This window comes from Anser cygnoides, chromosome 2 (assembly GCF_040182565.1).
Source record: "Anser cygnoides isolate HZ-2024a breed goose chromosome 2, Taihu_goose_T2T_genome, whole genome shotgun sequence".
Taxonomy (NCBI): Eukaryota; Metazoa; Chordata; class Aves; order Anseriformes; family Anatidae; genus Anser; species Anser cygnoides.
Genome location: NC_089874.1, coordinates 29279223 through 29301101, shown reverse-complemented (window position 1 = coordinate 29301101; position 21879 = coordinate 29279223). Strand labels below are relative to the sequence as shown.

At 36.0% G+C, this 21879-nt stretch overlaps 1 protein-coding gene and 1 long non-coding RNA gene across 2 annotated transcripts in view; one reads left to right on the top strand and one right to left on the bottom strand.

The window, feature by feature from the left end:
* Positions 1-12385, top strand: part of THSD7A (thrombospondin type 1 domain containing 7A) — a 273039-nt gene extending 260654 nt beyond the window's left edge. Inside the window, exons 27-30 of the mRNA XM_013183445.3 lie at positions 2852-2934; positions 3264-3474; positions 6831-6918; positions 8496-12385. Of these exons, the coding sequence (XP_013038899.1) occupies positions 2852-2934; positions 3264-3474; positions 6831-6918; positions 8496-8580 (467 nt within the window). The 3' untranslated portion in view covers positions 8581-12385. The remainder of the gene's footprint in view (positions 1-2851; positions 2935-3263; positions 3475-6830; positions 6919-8495) is intronic.
* A 3685-nt stretch (positions 12386-16070) lies between these two features.
* Positions 16071-20332, bottom strand: LOC106037511 (uncharacterized). The gene is made up of 3 exons (XR_001208078.3): positions 20223-20332; positions 19143-19206; positions 16071-16680 (listed from the first exon to the last, which is right to left on the bottom strand). It is a non-coding gene; the product is annotated as an uncharacterized lncRNA (long non-coding RNA).
* Positions 20333-21879: the final 1547 nt, after the last annotated feature.

The window sequence follows — 21879 nt, the reverse complement described above, 5'->3', positions numbered from 1 at the left end:
TTGTGCTGTAAAAATACTAAAATGCATTATCTTCTCACTGAATGCAACAGGGCATTATTTATGTACCTTAATTGCTTCCTGCTTAGCTATGATGCTTATATGGTAAGTTAAACTTTAAGTCAGATTTTTTATTGAGATTAATATGTGATATTATCTATTAAATGTCCTACAGAACTTCAGAATAAATAGCACCTTGGAGATTATGGTTCTGAGATATTAAAAAGCAGAATATATTTATAAATCACAGTCAGTCACATATAAATAATAGTTTGTTCTCGTGTGACTGAATACAGCCACCTGATAAATTCCAGGAAAGACAAGTGTATGAATTTGTGTTGCTGGCAGATTTTTCATGATTCTCTCCTATATAAGCATAAATAAATGGGTAAGTGGAACAGATTCTTTTGTACTGTAAGTTCCATGAGTTTAGCAGTATTTAATGTAACCTCATCATTATTTTCTGATTTAAAGATTTTCTTATTCTTCAAAGTTTTTTTAATAAAAATGATAACCTGGCATTTATAAAACATGGACATATGTGAAAATTGGGAAATATAATAACAATAATAATAATAAAACATTATCCTTGGTTACCAAAGGAACATTATATCAGACTAACAAGGATATGGAAATTGCCTATTTATTAAGGAAAAGTAGTAGATTTAGTTTATTTAGAATATCAGAGAAATATTTGATGAACTATCCTGTGCGTTAATAGTGGTCAGTTTGGAAGAGATGAAATTACAGAGCATATAACAAACTATCAGAAAGATTGTAACAGATTAAAACTGAGAAGAGAATGGCTGGTCATGGGAGTAAGTTAACCTGCTCAGTCCAAAGTCTTACCTTATTAATTTAATTAAATGGCCTAAGGCATAGTTATGAAATATTTGAGAATATGTTCACCCCAGAGGAGGACTGTAATATTACATGAAAAAGGTGGGAAGACTATAAGACTGAGTAATAAAATAAGCTAAACATTATTAAGAAAAAGTACTAGTTCATATTCTTGCTTCCTGCAGTTGGTGGGACCTTAGCAGGATACTATACATAACTTGACCATCTGTTTTCAGAAAAAATGTTCAGAGAGAAACAGAAAAGAAAAAGATGGGAAGATCCTCTACTTCGAAACATACTTCATAGTTTATTGTGTTAACAACAGGAACAAAAACCTGCCATAACTACATAGATGGGAAAAAGGATCTGAGAACCTTTCTAAATCCTCACAGGACCTCCTAGGCAGACTAATCGAGGTTCTATATAGTATTCCTCTTTACATTTTTTTTTTCCTATATGGTTTTAAAGCTATGGTACCTTTCTGATTTGAAATGAAGACAAGTGGAAAATTCCAGAAACTGTGATCACCTGTTCCCATACAATGCCAAACTATATTTCTCATATGTTCCTGATTGTTTTCAAACAAAGCACTTAGGTATGATGTTCTGTGAGAACTTCTCTGAATTAAGTATATAATTGTGAAGCAGGTTGTAAATACACATTTTTTATTTTTTTTTTTGAAAATATTTAAGAGATCAAACTAACAGGTACACATACACAATTGACTTAGAAGTTACTTATTTTGATCTAGAATCAACGCTTTACTTAGATGACTGTTTCTTTACTGCCTTTTTGCTGTGCAACTGGCTTTAAGAGTGTATTTTAATTTAGACATTATTATTATGCTGGTATTTTAATGTCTTTAATTATTTTCTTGTATAATATTACTGTGCTGAATAGTTCTTTTTTACTTGAAGGTGTTGTTTCCCATGGGCGATGAAGCAACTCTTTCCTTCTTCAGCTTGCTTGGATGACTGATATTTTATTACATAGATGCTCACAGGCATGTGATTTGTATGCTAGGATGTACAATTTTCCTTTCTGGGTGTGGGAAAAACTTATGTCAACCAGCAGTTTACTTTGTTCTTCATCAGCCATCCTGTTAACACTTGGGTCTATGTAACCACATCTAACTGCATCTGCTATGGTTGTGACCTACCTCAGCTATCAGGATTTCATTATCATATCACACCAGTATAAAAAGGCAATTAATTAGGGAGATGCAGAATAAATTGTCCCATTGCAGTATAAATGTTAAAGTATGTAATACATATTCCTCTTCTGAAAGATAGAAGGAAACCCAGGTACATTCAAAGTGATTCTAAACATTTTTAAGTCATTCTGGCTGAAATGATAGTGAAAGCCTGATTGTGTGCGTTGGTCCATAACAATAACTGCACTGTACATAAAGATGTAGCTATGAGAACTAGAACAGTATAAAAAGGAAAGTCTGCAAACAGCTATATCCGTACCATAGCATTCAGTGTGTGTTCTTCCCTTCTGAAAAAGCTCTCTTAGACTAGCATGGCTTCATAAGAGGCAAAGCTATAGCATGTGTAGAAGTGACTAATGAGGAGCATCAGAAAACAGGTATCCATTCATAAACTGGATGAGCAGTTTGTTTTCAGTTTGACAGGCAAAGATATAAATAAAAAATATGCTTTCATTGTGGCACAGTTTTAATATGATAGTTTTAAGGAGGGACCAAGGAAACAAAAATGTTTCCCCAAGCACAAAACATTTAAACTTTTTTTGAGCAACAGCAAAGGAACAAAGGGAACAAAAAAGGTTCACTTGCCAAATATTAGTTTTCTAAAATGCACATGAATGGAAATAAATATGCTATATCCTTACTCTACCAATAAAATATTTCACCCAGGATTAAGAGTAGGACTCTTAAATTCAAATTAGTAATAAAATGGTAATCCATGACATACTGTAGCAAATAATGACAACAGTAATTTCATCAGTGGAGAGGTGTTACCATGTCAAAATATGATTTTCTGTCCTACAGGGGGCTGTTTAGTGAAGCGCCAACCAGATGCTGACAGGTCATGTAACCCACCGTGCAGTCAACCCCACGCTTACTGCAGTGAGGTATGTGCTACTGCATTGGAGCATTAAACACCCCCATGAGGGCTTCGCACACCCTGCATTTTAAAGATTGTGCCAATAAAAAGCATTTTCAGAGATTCTGCTAATCATTATTTGTTAAAATCAACCTAAGACCATTTTCTACCTTTCAATTAAATGTTGAACAATCTCTGTTTATTTGGTACAATCCTGCATAAAAATATAAGACGTACTCTCCAGGCTAACAGTCATCAAAACAGTCTTCTCTTCCAGTCATCCGTGTTGTTATGCCTTATAGCTCACAGGAAACTGTGTTCTTCTGCTACACAGTGTAAAACACTTGTTCCCTACAGACTAGAACGTGCAGTTGTGAAGATGGATACACTGAAGTAATGTCCTCTGATGGCACACTCGAACAGTGCACTCTCATCCCAGTGGTGGTGATCCCCACCATGGAGGACAAAAAGGGAGATGTGAAAACCAGTCGAGCTGTGAACCCTACCCAGCCCTCCAGTAACCAGTCAGGACGAGGAAGGACCTGGTTTCTACAGCCTTTTGGGCCAGGTGAAGTCATGCAATGAGCAGTTCATAATGTTTAACTACTGCTGCAGGGCCTGGCATTTACATTTTTGTGGTGCCAAGGAAGAAAACAAAAATCCTTAAATGTTCATTTAAGAAGACGGGCATCTGCCTTGACTGAAAACAGAGGAAGAGGCATAAGTAAATCCCTACCCTTCTCTGCTACCCTATCAATATATTTAATCACATCTTGTATTACAGAAGATTTCTTTTAATCCCTGCTACTTAAAATTCACAGAATCTATTTGAAATTAGAAGGGTGTTGATTTCAAAGGTGCAAGCCAGGATATTAGATTATCATAATAATGCTGTTGAAAAAGGAGTGAGGTGGCACTGAAGTCTGTAGAGGATAAGGGCTGCTTGAAGTTTGCTGTCATGGCATGAATTGCAGGGAAACAATCGGTATAGATATGGTAATTCTTTTCTTACATATCCATATCTAAACTAATTCATGTTAGATGAAACCTGGCCATAATCTTGATATTTAGCATAGACATGCTCTAAATCACTATAGGCAACATTCGCTCATATGATTGACCATGTTCTTTAGAGCTGAGCAAGCACCTGAGTGATAAGAAATATATCGACAGTTATCCCATTAAAAATGCTTGATAAAGTCCATCATGTAATCAAATTTCAGTAAATATTTTCTGATACTAACATTGATATAAATAAAACTTTCATAAAATATAAATTACATAGAGCTAAATATTCTTCCACGCTTGTCTTAGTATTTATTTCTTACTAAAACTTTTATGAATGTTTGAATTCTGAAGATTGAAAACAACATCTTTACATGCATAATCTCTAAAATGCTGCAACTAGAGAACTGCAGCAATACTTATAATAAGCAGATTAAATCATGTTTGTGTTAGAAATACTTCAGTTAGGTCCCATTAGTCCTAGTAGTATTGACTGCTTTTTGTACTGCGATACTATATTTGATACCTGCGATAAAATGGTCTTTACTCCAATTAGTGAATACTTTAATCCACAATAAAAAAGAAAACTGAACTTTTCTGGCCCTCCTTTAAAAAAGTAACATCTTGCCAAATATGTTATTTTTTTATTCACTCTAGCTAACTCCACCTAAAAATGCCATAGGGTGGACTGTAGCAGTAGGAGTGCTGACAATAAGCAAATGTCAGATAGCCGCCTTCAACTGCATAGAACGAGGATGCTCATGTCACCTCACGCATGTTTTTTGGAACAAGGAATGGTTGATGGATTTCATGAAACCTTACCAAATTTCCAGTAATTCCTGGTTTGAGTTAGGAAGGAGACATAGCTCAGCTCAGATATAAACAACAGTACTAAGTAGAACTAACTCCTCCAGGGAAGGTATGAGCAAATGTGTAAGACAGTAAACATTTGGCACTTCAGACAAGATTTATACTTGATTGTTTTCATTCCAGGATTAGGTAACTATGAAAAGGTTTTGAAAAGGTTTAACTGTGAAAAGGTTTACTCTGCTGTGATTATTCCTCTTCTTGCAGTTACTAAATCTAGGTTTAGAATAGTCTTAAATAGTTTTAAAGTCTTTCACACTCTTCAACAAATTATATTGCAGTTCCAGAAAGGAGGGTATTTAGACTATCCGTGGGGATGTCTGTGCTGATACATTACCCAAAGCAGATGAGTTTGAGACACCCATTCCCTCATATACTTAGAAATAATCCATCCCGGGGGAATTGAGAGTGCCTGGGTTCGATGCATGTGCTTGCATAATGTGAATGACCTCATTAACAGAGTTCCCTGTTTTGACAAAATTAAATAAATCTATACACAAGATAATGCCAGTCTTCTTTCAATGAGATAATACTATTTTAAAACAAACAATTACATTTACCAATGGAAATAAACCAAGGAGGGAAGAAAATTACCTGTTTAGAAGTATTGAAGTCTAAATTTCCCTTATTCCTACTATCATATCATTGGATATATCAGGTCAAATCTATTGTTCAATCCATCTTTAATGGATCCGTTATTTCCATTATATGAGTTACCATCAATTATAATGTTATTAGGTTGATTAGTATAATGAAGCTAAAATGTTTTTATATTAGTCTTGACCAAGTTGTTCATGACTGTTAGAATTTGCATTGTTAGAGAACAGAAAGCCTGAAATTAACTGCACAGCAATAGAGGTGAATACTGAATGAATACTGATGAATACTGTGAATCTGAACAAAGCCAGTCTTCATGACTTTTGTTTTTATTAAGTTGCAGAAGCATCAGCTGCATTGGTTATGCCTTTTTTGGTTTTACAGAGGTATCAGGAAGCAGTAAGTGGTCAGAAAAAAATTAGCTGTGTTTGCTTACTGTGATATTTCAAATATACACATGGCTTCATGAAATAATGATTTTGCCCCTTGCAAATGAAATACTTCAGCTTTTAACAGAATTTTCAAGGCAGTGCAATAAGGCTAGCAAGTCCCATGTAAAAGAATGTTTTCAAAAAGCAGTTTAGCAGTGTGTACAATTAGTCATATAAAAGCAGGGAGTCAAACAACATGCTCTAACCTTGGGTTGCTCGTTTGGGGTTCAGAAAAGAAAAAAAAAAAAAAAAGGACAGACAAAGTCACACCATTCTTCCCTTAGATTTCCAAGGATAAGCATCTAGGATCAAGGCAAACAGGAGAGTGGGATGTATACCTCAGCCTGCAGGGTCATCATGTCCAAAATACAAACTGCACAGGCTGCACATAAGTACAGTCCTTCTTAGAAACAGACTGTTGCTCTATTTCTGAGCATGGGTTGTCCTTTTTGGTAATGTTTGGCTTGTTCTGTGAGGGGAAGTTGTTTAATAACAACAAGACTTGCCTTTGGTATAGGAAGAAATTGAAAAAGTATTACTTTCTGCTGTAGTGAAAATTGTGTATGTGCAGCTAAGGTTTTGATGAGGTCAAACAAGTGTTAAACATATTTTAAAATGGAAAATTAAATAGCTACAAGAATTAAAGTAGCAGACAAATTGTATTTCCAGAGGTAGAATGGAAGGTGTTGTTAAAAGCATAAATGATCCCTAGGCTGACACGCTACCTTGCCATCCTGCTGAAGGAATTGCCAGTGGGCCCAGGGACTGGGTTCCTTGTGGCTCCCACTTGCTGCCATGCTGCCTCTGCCCCACATCTCAGCTCCATTTGGATTTTCCAGACTTCAGCTGAAAAGCAGAACAGAAGCGCACAGAGAAGCTATTGCTCAGTTGTTTAATAGTATTAAGCTATAATTGCTTGTGAAGACATTTATTTTGGATTATAAAAGTAATTCTGTAGCATATCAGAACTAATAATTCAACAAGACTAACTCAAACACTACTGACTAACATTCATTCCTTTTAGATGGGAGGCTGAAGACCTGGGTTTATGGTGTAGCTGCTGGTGCATTTGTTTTACTCATCTTTATTGTTTCTATGATCTATCTAGCCTGGTGAGTTCTTTAATTATTTACAAACAAGCAGTCCCACACAGACCATAATGCAAGCATTTATATATATGCAGCTGTAGAAACTGCAGGGACTTCTGTGAACTGCGATGTTTAAATTTCCATATTCTTTTGTCCAAGCTGAGGTTCATGGGCTCTGGTTGTAGCCCAGATGATGGATAAACTGACAGACTGTCTTGAGGTCAGGAGAACTTCTTGCAAATATGTAATATCTCAGTGTATAGCTTATTTTTGCTTGGTTTATCTCTGTTAAGAATGACTGTACTGTGTCCATGATAATTTCATTGTAGCTGTATCACAAAGTGCAGAGAGAAATAGCAAGAAGGAAATTTAATAACCAGGCAAGTCTGATTTGATATTTGACAGGATATAGAGATATACAACCAAAATAAGGCTGGAAATTTTCTCGTGTTTTTCATACATGAAATCATATTCTGTTGAAAATCTTATTGGCTGAGCAAGTGAAGATTTTTTTTTGCAAAAGCAAGTAATTTTTGAGAATGCTCTCCCTGAAGTTTTTTGATCCTGTTTGGAATTTCTGATTCAAATGACCATGAAGGTAGAAGGTGAGGGAAGTGTGGTCTTAGACATCAGGCTCTTGGCTGTACTGCATAGGCAGCATTTGGGGGACTTCTGGATTTATTTTTTTTAGTAAATGTTCCCCCAAATCTCACTTATCTGTAAGTAAGGAAGAAAATATTTTATTTTCTGAGGGAAAGAAAATCCATTAGCCTGCAGCTCCACTGCAAATTTGTCAGAATGAGGCCACTGCAACCCCCCTGTTTTGGGAACAAAGATTTCGATTTGGGTAGTCTGATTGATATAGCTGAGATAAGCTTTTTGGAAAACAATGAGAATGCAGAGGCCTGATTTAAAGAAATGCTTATAGTATCATCTAAACAAGGCAAGAAATAAAGCTCACATAATCTAACTAAAGATAAAATGCATATATTACACATTTTTCTTTGGCTTGGTGTCTTTTTAAAACTATGGCAAATGTATTGGAAATACTGCTGGGTTAAAATCAAATTCAAGGCTAGACAGGGAGGGATTACAGCTGAAAACCATATCCCTGCTAATTGAGACTTAAGATTTTAAAATCTAGAATTACCTTTAGTCACTCTAGAAAGTATAATGACATAAAACTAATTACAAGATGGAACTTTAATGTGGAAACCCTTGATATGTCAAGAGAACTTAAGATTTGAGTCACATAATTTATAAGAACCTGATTGCTGCTTTGATACATGAACAAATATTGCTCTGGGCTTTTCTGAAAACTTTCTGATCTTGCACGATTATGTGCCAAGGATTTCATCAAAGTCATGTGAGCACCCTAACAGCCTGTTTCCGGACAACTGAGCTTTGAATTAGGTGTTGCTTTGAGTTGATAAAGAGATAATTGCTGATCCAAGTGAAGGTTTTAGGTATGTAGCTTTTACAAATGAACAACCAAATGCATTATCTTAAAATGACACAGTCATCTTTCATTGAAGAATGAAATCCATCATTTCTATGTCATCAGTTTCTTGTTCTATTTACAAATCATCTTATTGTTTCAGCAAAAAGCCAAAGAAGCCCCAGAGAAGGCAGAACAACCGACTGAAACCTTTAACCTTGGCTTATGATGGAGATGCAGATATGTAAAATATAACTTCTCATGGTGACAAATGGAGTCTTAATTATTGGATTGGAATCAGAAGGTATCCAAAGCCACAGGGATTTTCTATGGAGTGGATTAAGTGTTTTGAATTCTTTTTTTTTTTTTTTTTTTTTCGTAACTGTACCACAGGTAGAGACAGATGGATTTCATAATGCCTATGGATATTCAAGGTATTATTGCTTTACTTTAGACCATCAGCACTGAGAAATCTGGCAGAATCACATTAGTAGACACTGCAGCTGGAGATTTTTGTGGTCTTTCCTCAGTCTTACAAGCTATAAGCACCACTTCTGTCTCCAGAATACTGTAGCTGACATTGTATTAACAGTTGAAAGCCCCTGCAACATTAACCAAGTATAATCAGTACGCATGAAGAGTTTGTACGAAGCTGTCTATGACTCTTTATATTCAAGCATAACATATATACTCAGTTGAACCATATGTATTACTCTACCAGATTATATACTTGTTAAAGAGCATTTTAGTGCTTAGTATAAAATTAACTTTTAACTGAGACTAACCCACGAGCAAGTTCAACAGTTTGGCAGTTGATGATAACTTGTGTTAACCTGCATTTCAGAGGGCAAAGACTCACTTGCAAAATTCTGTCCTGTTATCACTCCAAAGTATAAAGGCCTCATGTATACATCCAGAAAGGAGGCATTCTCAGATTCAGTATTTTCTAGCAGTTGCTGCCTGGAAAAATATAATACCAATTGTAAATGTTACAATACGTTTCTACTTTCTCTAACTCAAACTGTTGCCTGCATCTTTTTTGCTACGTGTAAGGCAATTTTTTGCACTATATTAGTGCAGCATGATATGCACTTAACTAGTATTGCCATAGAAACTGCCTCTTTTCAGAAAGGATGATGATGTATCTTGTGCAAGGAGTGTCAAGTAGACTGGTCTTGAATCCTGAAGAGAGTAGCATTCAGTTTGGACTGCGACTGGATGGAATCGGCTAAAGACGTGTACTGCATACACCATGTCTCGTCACAGCGGCCATTTGTAGTCTATATCATGGCAGTAATACAAGTGTCTAGTTTCTTGCCCCATCTACCTATACAAGTATAGATTGTCCTGCTGGTTTCTAATTGTACTTTGAAGGCTGTTTATGACTAGATTTTTTATATTTGTTAACTTTGTTAGAAAAAAAAAAAAAGAAAAGAAAAAGAAAAGCAGTTGCCCTCTAATCTTGAGTGACATACTTACTGTCTAAAACGGTATTCTGATTGTTTGTTCAACTAAAAGGAAAAAGTTTTGCTTTTTTTCTTTCACTAATGAGAGCATTTTCACTGTTGCTGACAGTGCAATACTCAGAGCCCTTTTTTGTCTTTTCTAATTAGGATAATTGGATAGACTCTTTTAATTATTCAGTTAAACTCTTGAGTGTACCGGCAAGTAAACAGTAAGATAGTAGTTTTGCCATTTTAATAGTCATAACTTTTTTTAAAACTCCGGCAGTATAAAAGCTCACTGTTAACCTCTCCCATGCTTATGGCATTTCAGTGTTATGCTTCTGACATGAAGCTTATTGACTTGCCACTGTATCTACATGCCTGTTACAGATGTGATTCATGACCTGAGAAGGGTTATTCTCATAAAATGGCTTCTGTGTGTAGCCTGAAGCAAACATATAAGTGACTGTGCCACTATTAAGCAATACAATTACAAAATTTTATCAGGCAACCTGTCAAAAATAATTGTTATGTAAAGCTCAGTATTAGGTTCTCAGGTCTTTTTTATAACCTAAACCATTTCTGCCTACTCATCGCACTATTTACTCAAGAAGCACCAGTCTTTGCACACTGAATAAAACTAGATTTGCAAACTTTGGCCCAGATTCACTGAAATCAATGACAACTCTCATTGACATCAATAGATAACATCATTCTTTAAAATTGCCTACTTTTACTCCATATAGAATAATTATTGGAACCAATGTTAATTTTGTGCAATGTCCAAGAAAAATTATGGCCCTACTTTAACTTAGCTAACTTACATTACCAGTGTGGTGTTACTGTAAAAGGAAAATGATCTTACTGCCACTGCATAAGTACTTCCCTGAATGGGAATAATAAGCAGAGAGGAATGACAATAACAATCTTTTGTACGTTTATTTTCTCATTTTACACCTTGATCCACAGTTGGTGAAGTGCCATGGCCCCCTACCTCAGCAGTGGTTCGTTCACATATGTGTTGCAGAACTGGGGGCTTCAGTCTTACATTTCTCTGTAAAGATCCATAGGAAAGAAAAAAGAAAAACAAATCTATATGTATTTGATTATTTCAGCATTCCTGAGTAGGAGACAAGAAGACAAGAAAAAACTATTTGATTCCTATTTTATCAGATGTGCAAAAAATAAGATGAAAAAGTTGTAAAGTTTGAATGGTAAAGAATGGTAAAAATGTGGAAACACAAAGCTTAATCATGATTTCTGTACTTTAAAAGTCCGATTCTGTGTTGTCAAATGGTATTGGACTAATAGGGAATTGAGGGAACAGGTTCTTTCACTGGCAACAAGACAGCTTTAGTATTATATGGGCTGGTCTTAGCAGAAGCTGTTGCCTAGTTTTTACCTTGAAGATTTCTATGCCCAAAATCTAAGAAGTTAATAACATGAAGCTAAAGGCATACCATCTCCTGTTTCTCCCTAAATAGTACTTAAAAATGAAGAAAGGGATAGGAGTTTATTTAAATGTTTGGCCTTTGCAATCCATGCAAGTATTTTAGTCTGCATTACATTTTATATCTGGACAGCTAATTTTGCTGATGCACATCTGCATCATACTAGTGCTGCATTTAAAATCTAGAGTGCATTTTTTATTTTTATTTTTTACAAACAAAGTGCACAGAAATTTGAAGCCAGAATGGCTTCCCTCTTTATCAAGAAAAAAAATATTAGGCTATAAATATGGCTGAAATTGTATGTAAAGCTAAAAGTTGCAAAGGTGACTAAGCCCTTTAGCACTGACACAGAAATAAATAATAGGTGAGTTATCAGTATAGAATGAAAAGCATTTTGCTTTAAAAATCAGAGTGCTTCTACAAATCCAGTGCCTAAAGCAGCCACTACTGTAGATTGTTAGTTTGTGAAAGTAACGTTTCCAGTGATCAAATAAACCATTCAGAAAATAGCAAAGTAGACATTTTCCTGTTGATGTGGTGGTTTGTATTTTCCTTTTTAAACCTGTAGTTTCTAGAATGCTGTGTCTGCTTTGAGTCCTGGAGCAGTTCCTTTTTGAAGCTTTGGTGCAACTGCACAAGCTTGTTTATATTTAGTATAAAGTATCCATTTTGAAGCTCCCTTCCTCCTGCCAAAATGTAATAAAGTTTGTTTTCCAGTATTACAATCGGAAGAGACCAATTTAAAAACTCTGTGTATAAATCACTGTAAAATATACCTTGAATTAAATGGAAATCTGTCTTTTTACCTTTATGTAAATTGTGCTCACCCAAAGTTAAGAGTTTATTTTGCCTAACTTAATTTACTTGAATATTTATTTTGTAGAACAAGGAGGCAGCTGTCTGAGGAATGTTTACCTTTTTTTTTTGTTAATGTTAATTTGTAAATTGTGTAATGCATTTTTATTTTTTAAATTATGTACATTTCTTTTTTAAAGCACAAAATGTTTACGTACAACAACTGCAAATTTGTGTATATTGTCACTAAGCTTTATTCAGTTAATACAGATGACATGAAAATGTAACAAGTCTTACATTTTCATCTGGGTTATTTTTACATAACTGATGTATTGCTGACAATAAATATAAACTCAAAATCATTTCATGTCTTTTTTTTTTTTTTAATGGATGAAGTATACTGTTCTGGGATAGAGCAACAATAAAAGACTGGTCCTTAAAATATGACCACCTTTTAAATAGTCTTATTTTTTTGAAAGAAGTTGGTAAAGTACTTTTTTTAAAATAGTATTTGTCTTAAAAAAGAAAGAAAAATACTTTCTGATATACGATCAAAGCCCATTCCTGCAGTCCTTGTTTGCATAAAAGTTTACAATGCATATTTACTTGATCGATATATGTATATCCAATAAATCAATAGTATATATTTACATACCAGTTGATGGACTTCAGTCCAATTTTATTAATTACCTCCCCAGTAACTCTTCCATGCTATCCCTTAACAAGTTTCAACCCAACTTTGAGAGTACACAACTCTGATTTTAGAGGCATTTCAGAATTTTCAAAAGTTCCTACTATCTACGTTATTTTCTTTTGCTGGAATCTACAGTAAAATAACAGAAGCATTAGATTTGTCTTTCCACCTGCAATTTAATAAATGAAAATTTTAAGTCATTTAAAGCTGTTCAATTCAGTACAGGCAGAATTCTACAAACAATTAAAAAATATACTTGGAAGACCAAAAGTAAAATTCCCATTTCAGCTCTATGGAAGAGAATTACCTATTGTATGCTAAGAAGATCATAAGTTCTTCACATTCAGTAAAGAAAACTTGTAGTAGGATTTTGGCAATTGGTTGCAAGACTTTGAAAGTAATGGCTTATAGACTAGCATTTACAGACTTTACAGACGGGATGTTTCTTTACTTAAAAAATAGAATATGATTTTCCAATACAAGCATAATGAAAGAAGATGAATAAATATCTAAGGCAGAATGCTTAGATAAGCACTGTGCATAATTTAGCCTTCTGGTAATGTAAAGATCAACAGTAATGAGTCAAAAAAATTGTCCCGCTGAAACAGTAATGGGCGTAAGCAGCCATTCAGGATCTGTTTGGCATCACTAATCACAATTTGGCTATGTAAAAGGATATTTCTGCATTTTCTGGTTGTTTTCTTAGGCACACCAAAGCTGAACGTGTATCCAAATAGCAGCTAGTGATCAGGCAGATGAATCAACAATTTGAATTTTTGGAGTGGGGGAAGATGGACTTGGGGAAAGTCTTTCTTTCTGCTTGACTGCTTATATTTCAGCAGAAGGAGCAGGTGAGTTATTTTGCTTACCCTCATTTGGGCAGTGCCACTGGCCATGGAGAGTGTTGGTCTCTGGTGACATGCTACTGAAAAATCCCCTCCATGCTTGCAAAAACTGGCATCCTGCCTAAGTCCTGGTTTGATCTAAAAAGTTCAGAGGCTTACTGCGAGGCACACCTTGGCAGATGTCTTGTGTTCTTAGGTTTTGTCCTTGTGTTCTCTGCTGCCAGGCACCTTTGCACTGGGAAAGGGTTGAGCATTGTGAGAGCACAGGGGTCACTGAGTGGCAGGGGGTTAACGCTGGTCTGCTGCTACTCATGCATGGCCATGCTTTAAAAAAATTGACACTTTCAGCCTCATGTGTAAGCTATTTCCGCTATTAATACCCTGAGCTGCCTTGACAAGCTGATAGTGTTGGCTGCTGTCTAATGCCCTTGGCCGTACTGGGGATGCCTTGGTTAAGGTGTGCTGAGAAGGACCTGGGGCTGGGGAAAGTTTCTGGGGAACAGCACACTTGACCATGACTCTACTGCTGATCCTGGCAGTGAGGGAAGCAACTGCACACATGGCTGCATTAGTAAGAGCTTGAAGGAGGTCATTAGTCCCCTCATGTCAGCCCTCAAAAGGCTCTGTGGGGAGCCCTGTATCTGGTTTGGGGTGCCCAGAACAAGGGAGAGACCAGAAAGCTGGAGAGGCGGTCAGGGACTAGAGCATGCAGCGCACAAGGAAGCCCTGAGGGGACGGAAAGGTTCAGCCTGTGGAGGAGATAACCAAGGAGGGACCTAGCTGCAGTCCTCCTCTACCAAGAGAGGGTCCTAGAGAAGATGGAGCCAAATTCATCCCAGAGTGGCGCACACAGCTTCCAAAAACCTCTCTTCAGATTGTTCTTCCACTTTTGGACATTGCTGTCTTTTGAAGCCACACATTTGTCATTATTTCACTGGAATAGTCTTGAGATGATGTGGAGGCAGGTCATTCGTACTCTTGACAAAGAAAATTGTGGCTAGACTTCCTAAGTTGAATCAATCATTTCACTTGAGATGTAGTGTCATTTTAATGACACAGAATGACAGACATAGTGTCATTTTAATGATACAGAATCATTTTAAAGGCTCAGAATCACTTTAATAGCCTAAACTAACTCATTTATATAACATTTGGGCCACCAAAGTGGAGTATTACATAATATACATTGCTTCCACATTAATAATCCAATTTACTTTAACAGTAACAGCAAGAATTGGGCCACAAGTGCTCTTATATCTGAGGACTCTCAATCACTTAGTGCCTCTTCTTTCTGAGTATAGCTCTCTGTGGAATTCCTGAGTACAGGACTGCTTAGAGGAGATGTCAAGGAGTAGGTGGCCTTTACTCTTTTGTTTGTTGTGGGGCCAGCATGGAGCCAATCTGCCATGGTATTGCCTCTTCACTGCTTCCTCAAGATCTCAGCTGTCCTGGCTTTTGCTGCTAAGTGATGAATGGTTATGGTGTGCATCATTTAGCAGTAGTTAATGTTTTCCTGCTGGATATTTGAATGTCTTTATTTAGTATGGTTTCTTTTCACATGTCTTGAAATAGCCCTTGCAGCTGTCCCTGAAGTGTTTTGCCATCTGTGGGTTGCTGTATTTTTAATAATCCTTATCTCAGTAGGGTGTTCTTTTGACAGTGAAATGGGTGGATTTCCTGTTAGAAAAAGTAGGAGTGTTTTTCTGTGGAAAATAGTGCAGAATGCACAAATGCTAATAATAGATTTGTCAGTCTGATTAGACCGTCTTTTCCAAACTGCTTGTCAGCTATTTCATTGAAGTTTACAGGTGGTGCCATTACAGAGATCATCTTTCCTTAATCATATGGTGACAATGACCAGTGTAGTGACCATCACAGCAAACCTTTCAGATATATTTTTCATTCATGCTACACAAATTCCAAGCTGCTGACTGACTTTACCAAAGCACTGCAGTCTCACAGGTTTTAAACTAACCATCTCAGCCATGACAGCAAAATCAGGTTTATGGCACCTTGATATTTGTAATCATCATCTGAGGGTATATGGGGTAAACAACAACATAAAGATTGTGTAAGAAAAAAACGCCCTGCACGTCGTCACTGTAGTGAAGCTAAAACTTCAGTGGTCTATGATGATGGCTATTACTGTTTTCCGTATTCAAACAATCACATTTCACACAGTTCAAAGTTGAGCCTGTTTAATTATTACTGTGTGTTTATGTATTCACAAATCCTTTATCTTCTTAGAGAAAGTCAAGATTTAGTACTTGTCTGTTTGAAGGGTTGGTGGTTCACATGTGTTTTAAAATTTAGGGAGTTGTACTTAGAACATAGTCCTGAAGTTTATTAGAATTCTATTCTGAAAGTAAAATAGTCAGATGAGTGGGTTTTTGTTTATTTTCAAAAATACCCTTTGTATTGTCATTATATTTCTTTAAAGTGGCAGAGGGTTACTTGTTTTCTTCTAAACGAACTTCAAATCAAGTTTGCTATCCTACAAATAAAAAGTGTTTATAGTCACAAATTCAGTGCTGAGTTTGAAAGCAAGGCTTGTTTTTTCATTCCCTTAACAATTATAAAAACAAAAACCCTTCTTACTTGTATATGGCAAGCTGCGACTTAAATCTCAGCTTTTAATTCTTCCCAGTGCTGCTCACTGAGATGCATACTTGGAAATAGGAATGTAATTTGGACCCATGACCAGTTAACAGATCTGTGAATGCACATTCACAGTTTGGTGGCCATCCAATCTGAACATATTATGTTTTATGAGCTGCCTAATATAGTCATACAAAACCCCTCCCAGACCAACCATAAACTTATTTACATAAAGTGTACTCACAGGAAGAATATGAAATCTGGTGCAGAAAAACAAAGGGTGACAAGTCCCATACTGTATCTTGCTTTCATACTCTAGACCTAATTCCCTTAAGAACTTTCTTCCTATGTCCCTATTGTGTCTAGGTGCTTGAAGTAAATTACAGGTTTCATCCTTACCTGGAACTTTTCTGATCGCTGTCTAAGCTTTAATTCTCTTTTGATGCATCTTCTCACTCTTAAGATCATTGTTAGACGATAATAGTTACCAGCTAACATCTTAGAGGTATCTGAAGGCATGCTATCAAATGAAAAAATATGCACAGTTAAAAGGTGATTTTTGAGGCTGAAATCATTTGTTTCAAAACTCTTCATTCAACCAAATTGGCAGTTATGTATTTCGAAACCTCAGGATACCTAATTCTACATATTTAAGTTTCAATCACACCATTCTATTGCTGTTATTATATACTTTTTCTTGACTGTTTTGTTGTTATACTTGTTTTGTGTTGATTTTCATTGTAAGTTCATAGTAAGGGCTGTCTCTTCTGCATGTACCCTTTTAGCAGAATGGAGAACACCTTCTTTGGAAACCTGACTGTGATATGACAATAAACATTAATTAATACCAGCACATTCAATATATATTATTTTTCCAGTAATTCTGGGTTAAAAGCATGGTGGATTAGCTTGGAAGTGTTACATATTTGTGAAGTCCCTGAAGACTACATCACCTGCAGAACTTCGACCAAAGCTCCTGTTGCCATGAGCAGTTCCATGGCAGGAGAATTTGTATTCACATTTCGTATTTCAGAATATTACCCTAAACACGTTGATGATCTGTTTTTAGTTAATTTATCTGTAAATTATAACAACAACTTAAAATTGCACATAGCACAAATGATCTCAAGGTATATTTAAAACAATATCTCAGAAGTGCGTATCATCCTACATGTGATAACACATTTCTCGGTTCAGACAAATTCTCTGTACTTAAGGTCAGTACAGGAATCTCCACATGTGTGTATTTTAACTTTGGATTTGGATTTATATCATTGATATTCCACAAAAAGGAAAGAGATTGTCATAATTTAATTTGTTCTGAACCAAGATAATAGAGACTAAAACACTCTAGCTATGCAGCATTGAAGAACATTAATTCTGAGTTGTAGACCTACTCCTTTTGAACCGGAGAGCTGACCTCACATCTCTAGGAGGCTGAGGAAGCCATGCACACACTGCCCTCTCTTCTTTCCCTCACTGACTTCTGCAAGGACCAGTTCTTGCTGAAATCATTGTCTTCACACAGACTCAGCCGGGCACAGAGAGCTAGCAAGACTAGTTATTAGTCCCCAAGCCATAAAGTACTAGTTATTAATGTGACCTACTAGCAAGGAAACAATGTCCCATACAAAGCAAATGTAGTCCCAAATTAGTCTGACAACTTGAGAGAAAATAAAGTTTCTTCAGCTCAAAGCTACCTGCTGTTTTAAGGATTATATTGCTGTCTTCCTTGGTGCTCTGCTTTTTCACTCTCCAAGAATGAAGAGCTCTGCAGCTGCATTTTATGAGTGGAAATCGGTGACACAAGGTTTCACTCAGCAAAAGAAAGAAAAAAATAATTAGCTGGCAGTTTTGTGACTGCCTGAAGTTGAATTTAATGAACTGCCGCAAAAGCTTTCTGCAACATTAGAACAGCAGCTGGAGCTGAACTCCACATTTCTGCCTTAAATGGCCTCCACTTACTAGCTGATGAGCAAAACATTAGTAGCAGTGTTTTGCTCAGTTTTACAGAAATATAAAAGGAAGCTCTGCCAGCACAAACAAGAACTTAATTGTCAATCTCAAACTGGCTCTCTAGTCTCATTGCAGAATAAAAGTGCTAAAAAAGCTGGAGCAAAAGTCTAATAGCCTCAAAATTGTAAATGGGCCCTTTCAGAAACGCAAAACATTATTTACATTACAAATTACTACACGCCACCCCCGTTAATGCATTCTCTTTGAAATGAGGTGGTACTGAAGATGACAAGACTTCCATCTGCCACCTTAGATTAATGAAATGGCAATGCAATTTGTTTCTCCAGAATACTTCATGTACCTCATCAAAAAAAGCCTGACGACCAATTCTTAAAAACTGTATTTATGTTTAACAAGTTCTTATAGTGTATAAAGATTTCTGCTATTACTTAAGGCTTTATATAACTATAATAATACTAAGAGGTAATAAGAAAATGATACGTGATAATAACATTTATTATTATTTTGATGCTTAAAGTTTTTAAGTCCTACTCCAGTAGCTGCCAATTACCATGCAAAACACCCACATTAACTATATTAAACTATGTATATAAGAAACACATTTGCAACAAGACTGATGATTTTTCCAGCAGATTCACTGTACTTTAATTGTACATTAAATTGCTTCCAAACAAGAAAAAAAATAGTATTTTTTTAAAAGATGGTTAGACTGCTTCGATTTCAGTTATACTAACAATAAATTCTTAGCTTTACTTAGATAAAAAGGTGTACATCCTGTTTGCCCATAAGCAAGGTTTTGAGTGTAACAATGCTGCAGCAGAGAGATTTCTGGGGCAGAAGGATGAGAAAAAAGGATACATTAATTCTTCAAACAGTTTTAAGTTATATGAACATCAATGTGCACTCTTAGCACATCAAGTTTAAATAAGAAACACGAGAAATAGAAGCACTCTGACTTCAAGTCATTAGAGAAAAATGTAAAAGGAAAGCAAAGCTTGTCATTACCTTAAGGACACATCTTGCTATTTTTACTGGAGAAATTGAATATAGTTTGGTAAGATCATTTCATCTGAAAAAAAAAAATAAAATCCTAAGTTGGCCAAATCCATACTATACATAAAACAATGTGATGACAGAAAAAAAATCAACAATGATATTTGATGTAGGAAATATTTAAAATATGCATTACCATAAGCAAGGCTTTTTATCTATATCCGGATGGCAGATGGTGTGTCACATGGATAACCAATTGCACTAATCTTGTTCAGTTAACACACCACACTGGAAATATGTTCAATAAGGACACATTAATAACGAACTTGCTAATGCTATTAAATATATATATATATATATATATATATACTGAGCAGGCATGGTAAAGAATCCTATAGGCTAGTTACTGAAAGTAGTAAAATTCTGACCAACTAGAACAAAAAAGTGCCTGGAGTGAGCTAAAGAGTGACTAGAAGTCACTGTAAAAAACTGCAGGATAGCAGTGGGGGACAAATAAGAGCAAGGAAAAATATGTCATAAAGCAATGAACCACAACAAGATCTGATATGATCAAAGGCATATCAAAGCATGTGCTGTGAGGCTTCTCTGCCCCAAGAGCAGAGCAGATTTCAAAATAATTTATATTTGCAATAATAAATAGTCAAATAGTACCTTGAACTATAAAACCAAAGAGCTGGGGAAGACAGGGACAGCATAAGCAAAGCATTACTTGCCAAGTAGTAGCACAGCATCTCCTTTTAGGAAACAGCTGACTAGCGAAGGATTCTAATGGGTAGGAAATTTGAAATGAATGTTTGCAGAACAACAACAAAAAAAAATGCCTCTTTTTATAACGTCCAGGAGGGATTTCTTGCATTTACACTATCAAGTCAAGTATCATTTGGCTCAGCACTTGCTGGGCAAGCACTTGTATGTCAGCCACTGTATCTAGTGGACTTAGATGGCTTTTTCTTCCATGAAAGCAAACAATTTGCTCTTGAATTTATGTTGCCTCCTAGCATCCACTGCTCTTCTAATGATTCCAGGGTGCATGAGTAGGAAGCAGATCTAAGGTATGTCTAGAGCAGGTACCTTTGCTGTATGTTCACAAAAGGCAAGAAGCAGGAGCTCCTGCCTTTTCTTTCCTCACGGCGTGACTCTTCCTTGAGCAGCACAGTGCACAGATGAAACGTGTCTGCCCACCAACAGCATGGTTGAAAGGGTCTTCTGAGCTGAAGATAGCTAACAGTCTTTTGAAAGGAGGATTTTGAAGGAATGAGAAATAAGAACAGAAGTAAATTCCAGCACATTCAAAATACTCAGTGTACACAGAGAATAAGGCAAGCAAAAACATGCAATCGATGTGCATGAAGAGAAAAAAGACTTTGATATATATCCTTGAAAAAGCACCAGGGCAAGAATGCCTGTATCAGAGGAACATGTCCCGAGACAAGCAATCCTGATAGCCAGGGGTAAGCACCCAAGTCTCTATCACTAGGCAGTGCCACGCTGCTGAGACGAGGCTGTGCAACATTTGCCATTATAACAACTTGTTTCAGTTACTTCTACCTTTATTAACCTTTATATATATATAATTATTTTTTTGAAAGCTTCAGGTAAAATTGGATAACATAGATTTTGTCATTAAAACAAATAAACAAAAAAAGGACAATCCTTTTCTTACAAAGCCTTACTGCTTCTCCACTTCGGAGGAGAACTCAGAACAGGGGAACTGTGTGAGGAGGAACTGACTGTAACATCAAAACCAGCCTTTCTTCAATCTTTCAAATCAGGAAGAATGACAGAGGTTTCAAAACTCTTCATTTCGTGCTTGTCTAAGAGACTTCTTTGAACATTGGAAGCTGAACTCCCTCAAGATATCTTTCGCATTGTACATTAAAGAGACAGAAGAAGGTTAAGAGGACATATGGGCAAGAGGAAAGATAAATGGAAGGAGGACGACAAAAATTGAGAAGCAGAAGCAGAGAAGGAAATTGTAACTGTCAACTATCTGAAGTGACCAAAGGTTGGATTCTGTAAGAAAACAATGCCATGAGATTATATACCTCATAGTATTGTAAAATATGTACATTTTTTGCTTCCATGTATGACTGTATTTTGTTCAGATGCTGAGGTACATAGGATTCATGTAAGTCTTAATGAGATTAACAGAGATCATAAATAAGTTTTGTTTTACAGGTCCTAATACTTCCAGGTCTAAACATGAGCAATATCATCATTTCTCAGACCCACGAGTAAGCTAGGATGTACTCTCCTGGGGTCTGGAAAATATTCAGAATTGTTGTACAAAATTAATGAATTAATCATAGTTAAGAAAGACACCCTTGCTTTACAACTAGTGATCTCTGGGAGGAAAAATATTAAAGTAAAAAGAGAAAAATAAAATCACTTTATTATCTACTTTTCCAAATTTTAAAAGTCAACATGTCTCAGTAAGGGCTTTCTCTCTCATAGCTTATCTGCATGGGGTATATCAAACAGTATGATCATAGAGTCTTTTTCTTCGTGTCTTTAGTACATTTCTTTAGACAGGAGTTTCATATCAAAGCATGAGGGAAAAAAAAAAAGAGCTAAACTGTTAGAAAGGAATCCTTAAAATGAAAGGACAAGATTTTAGCAACCTTTTAGCAAAACTTGCTAAATACAGTGCCAAACGCATTGAGTCAAGACAGAGTTCTTCAGATGAGAATTCAAGAGTCCTAAATCAGAAAGTCTGGCCTAGTATGCA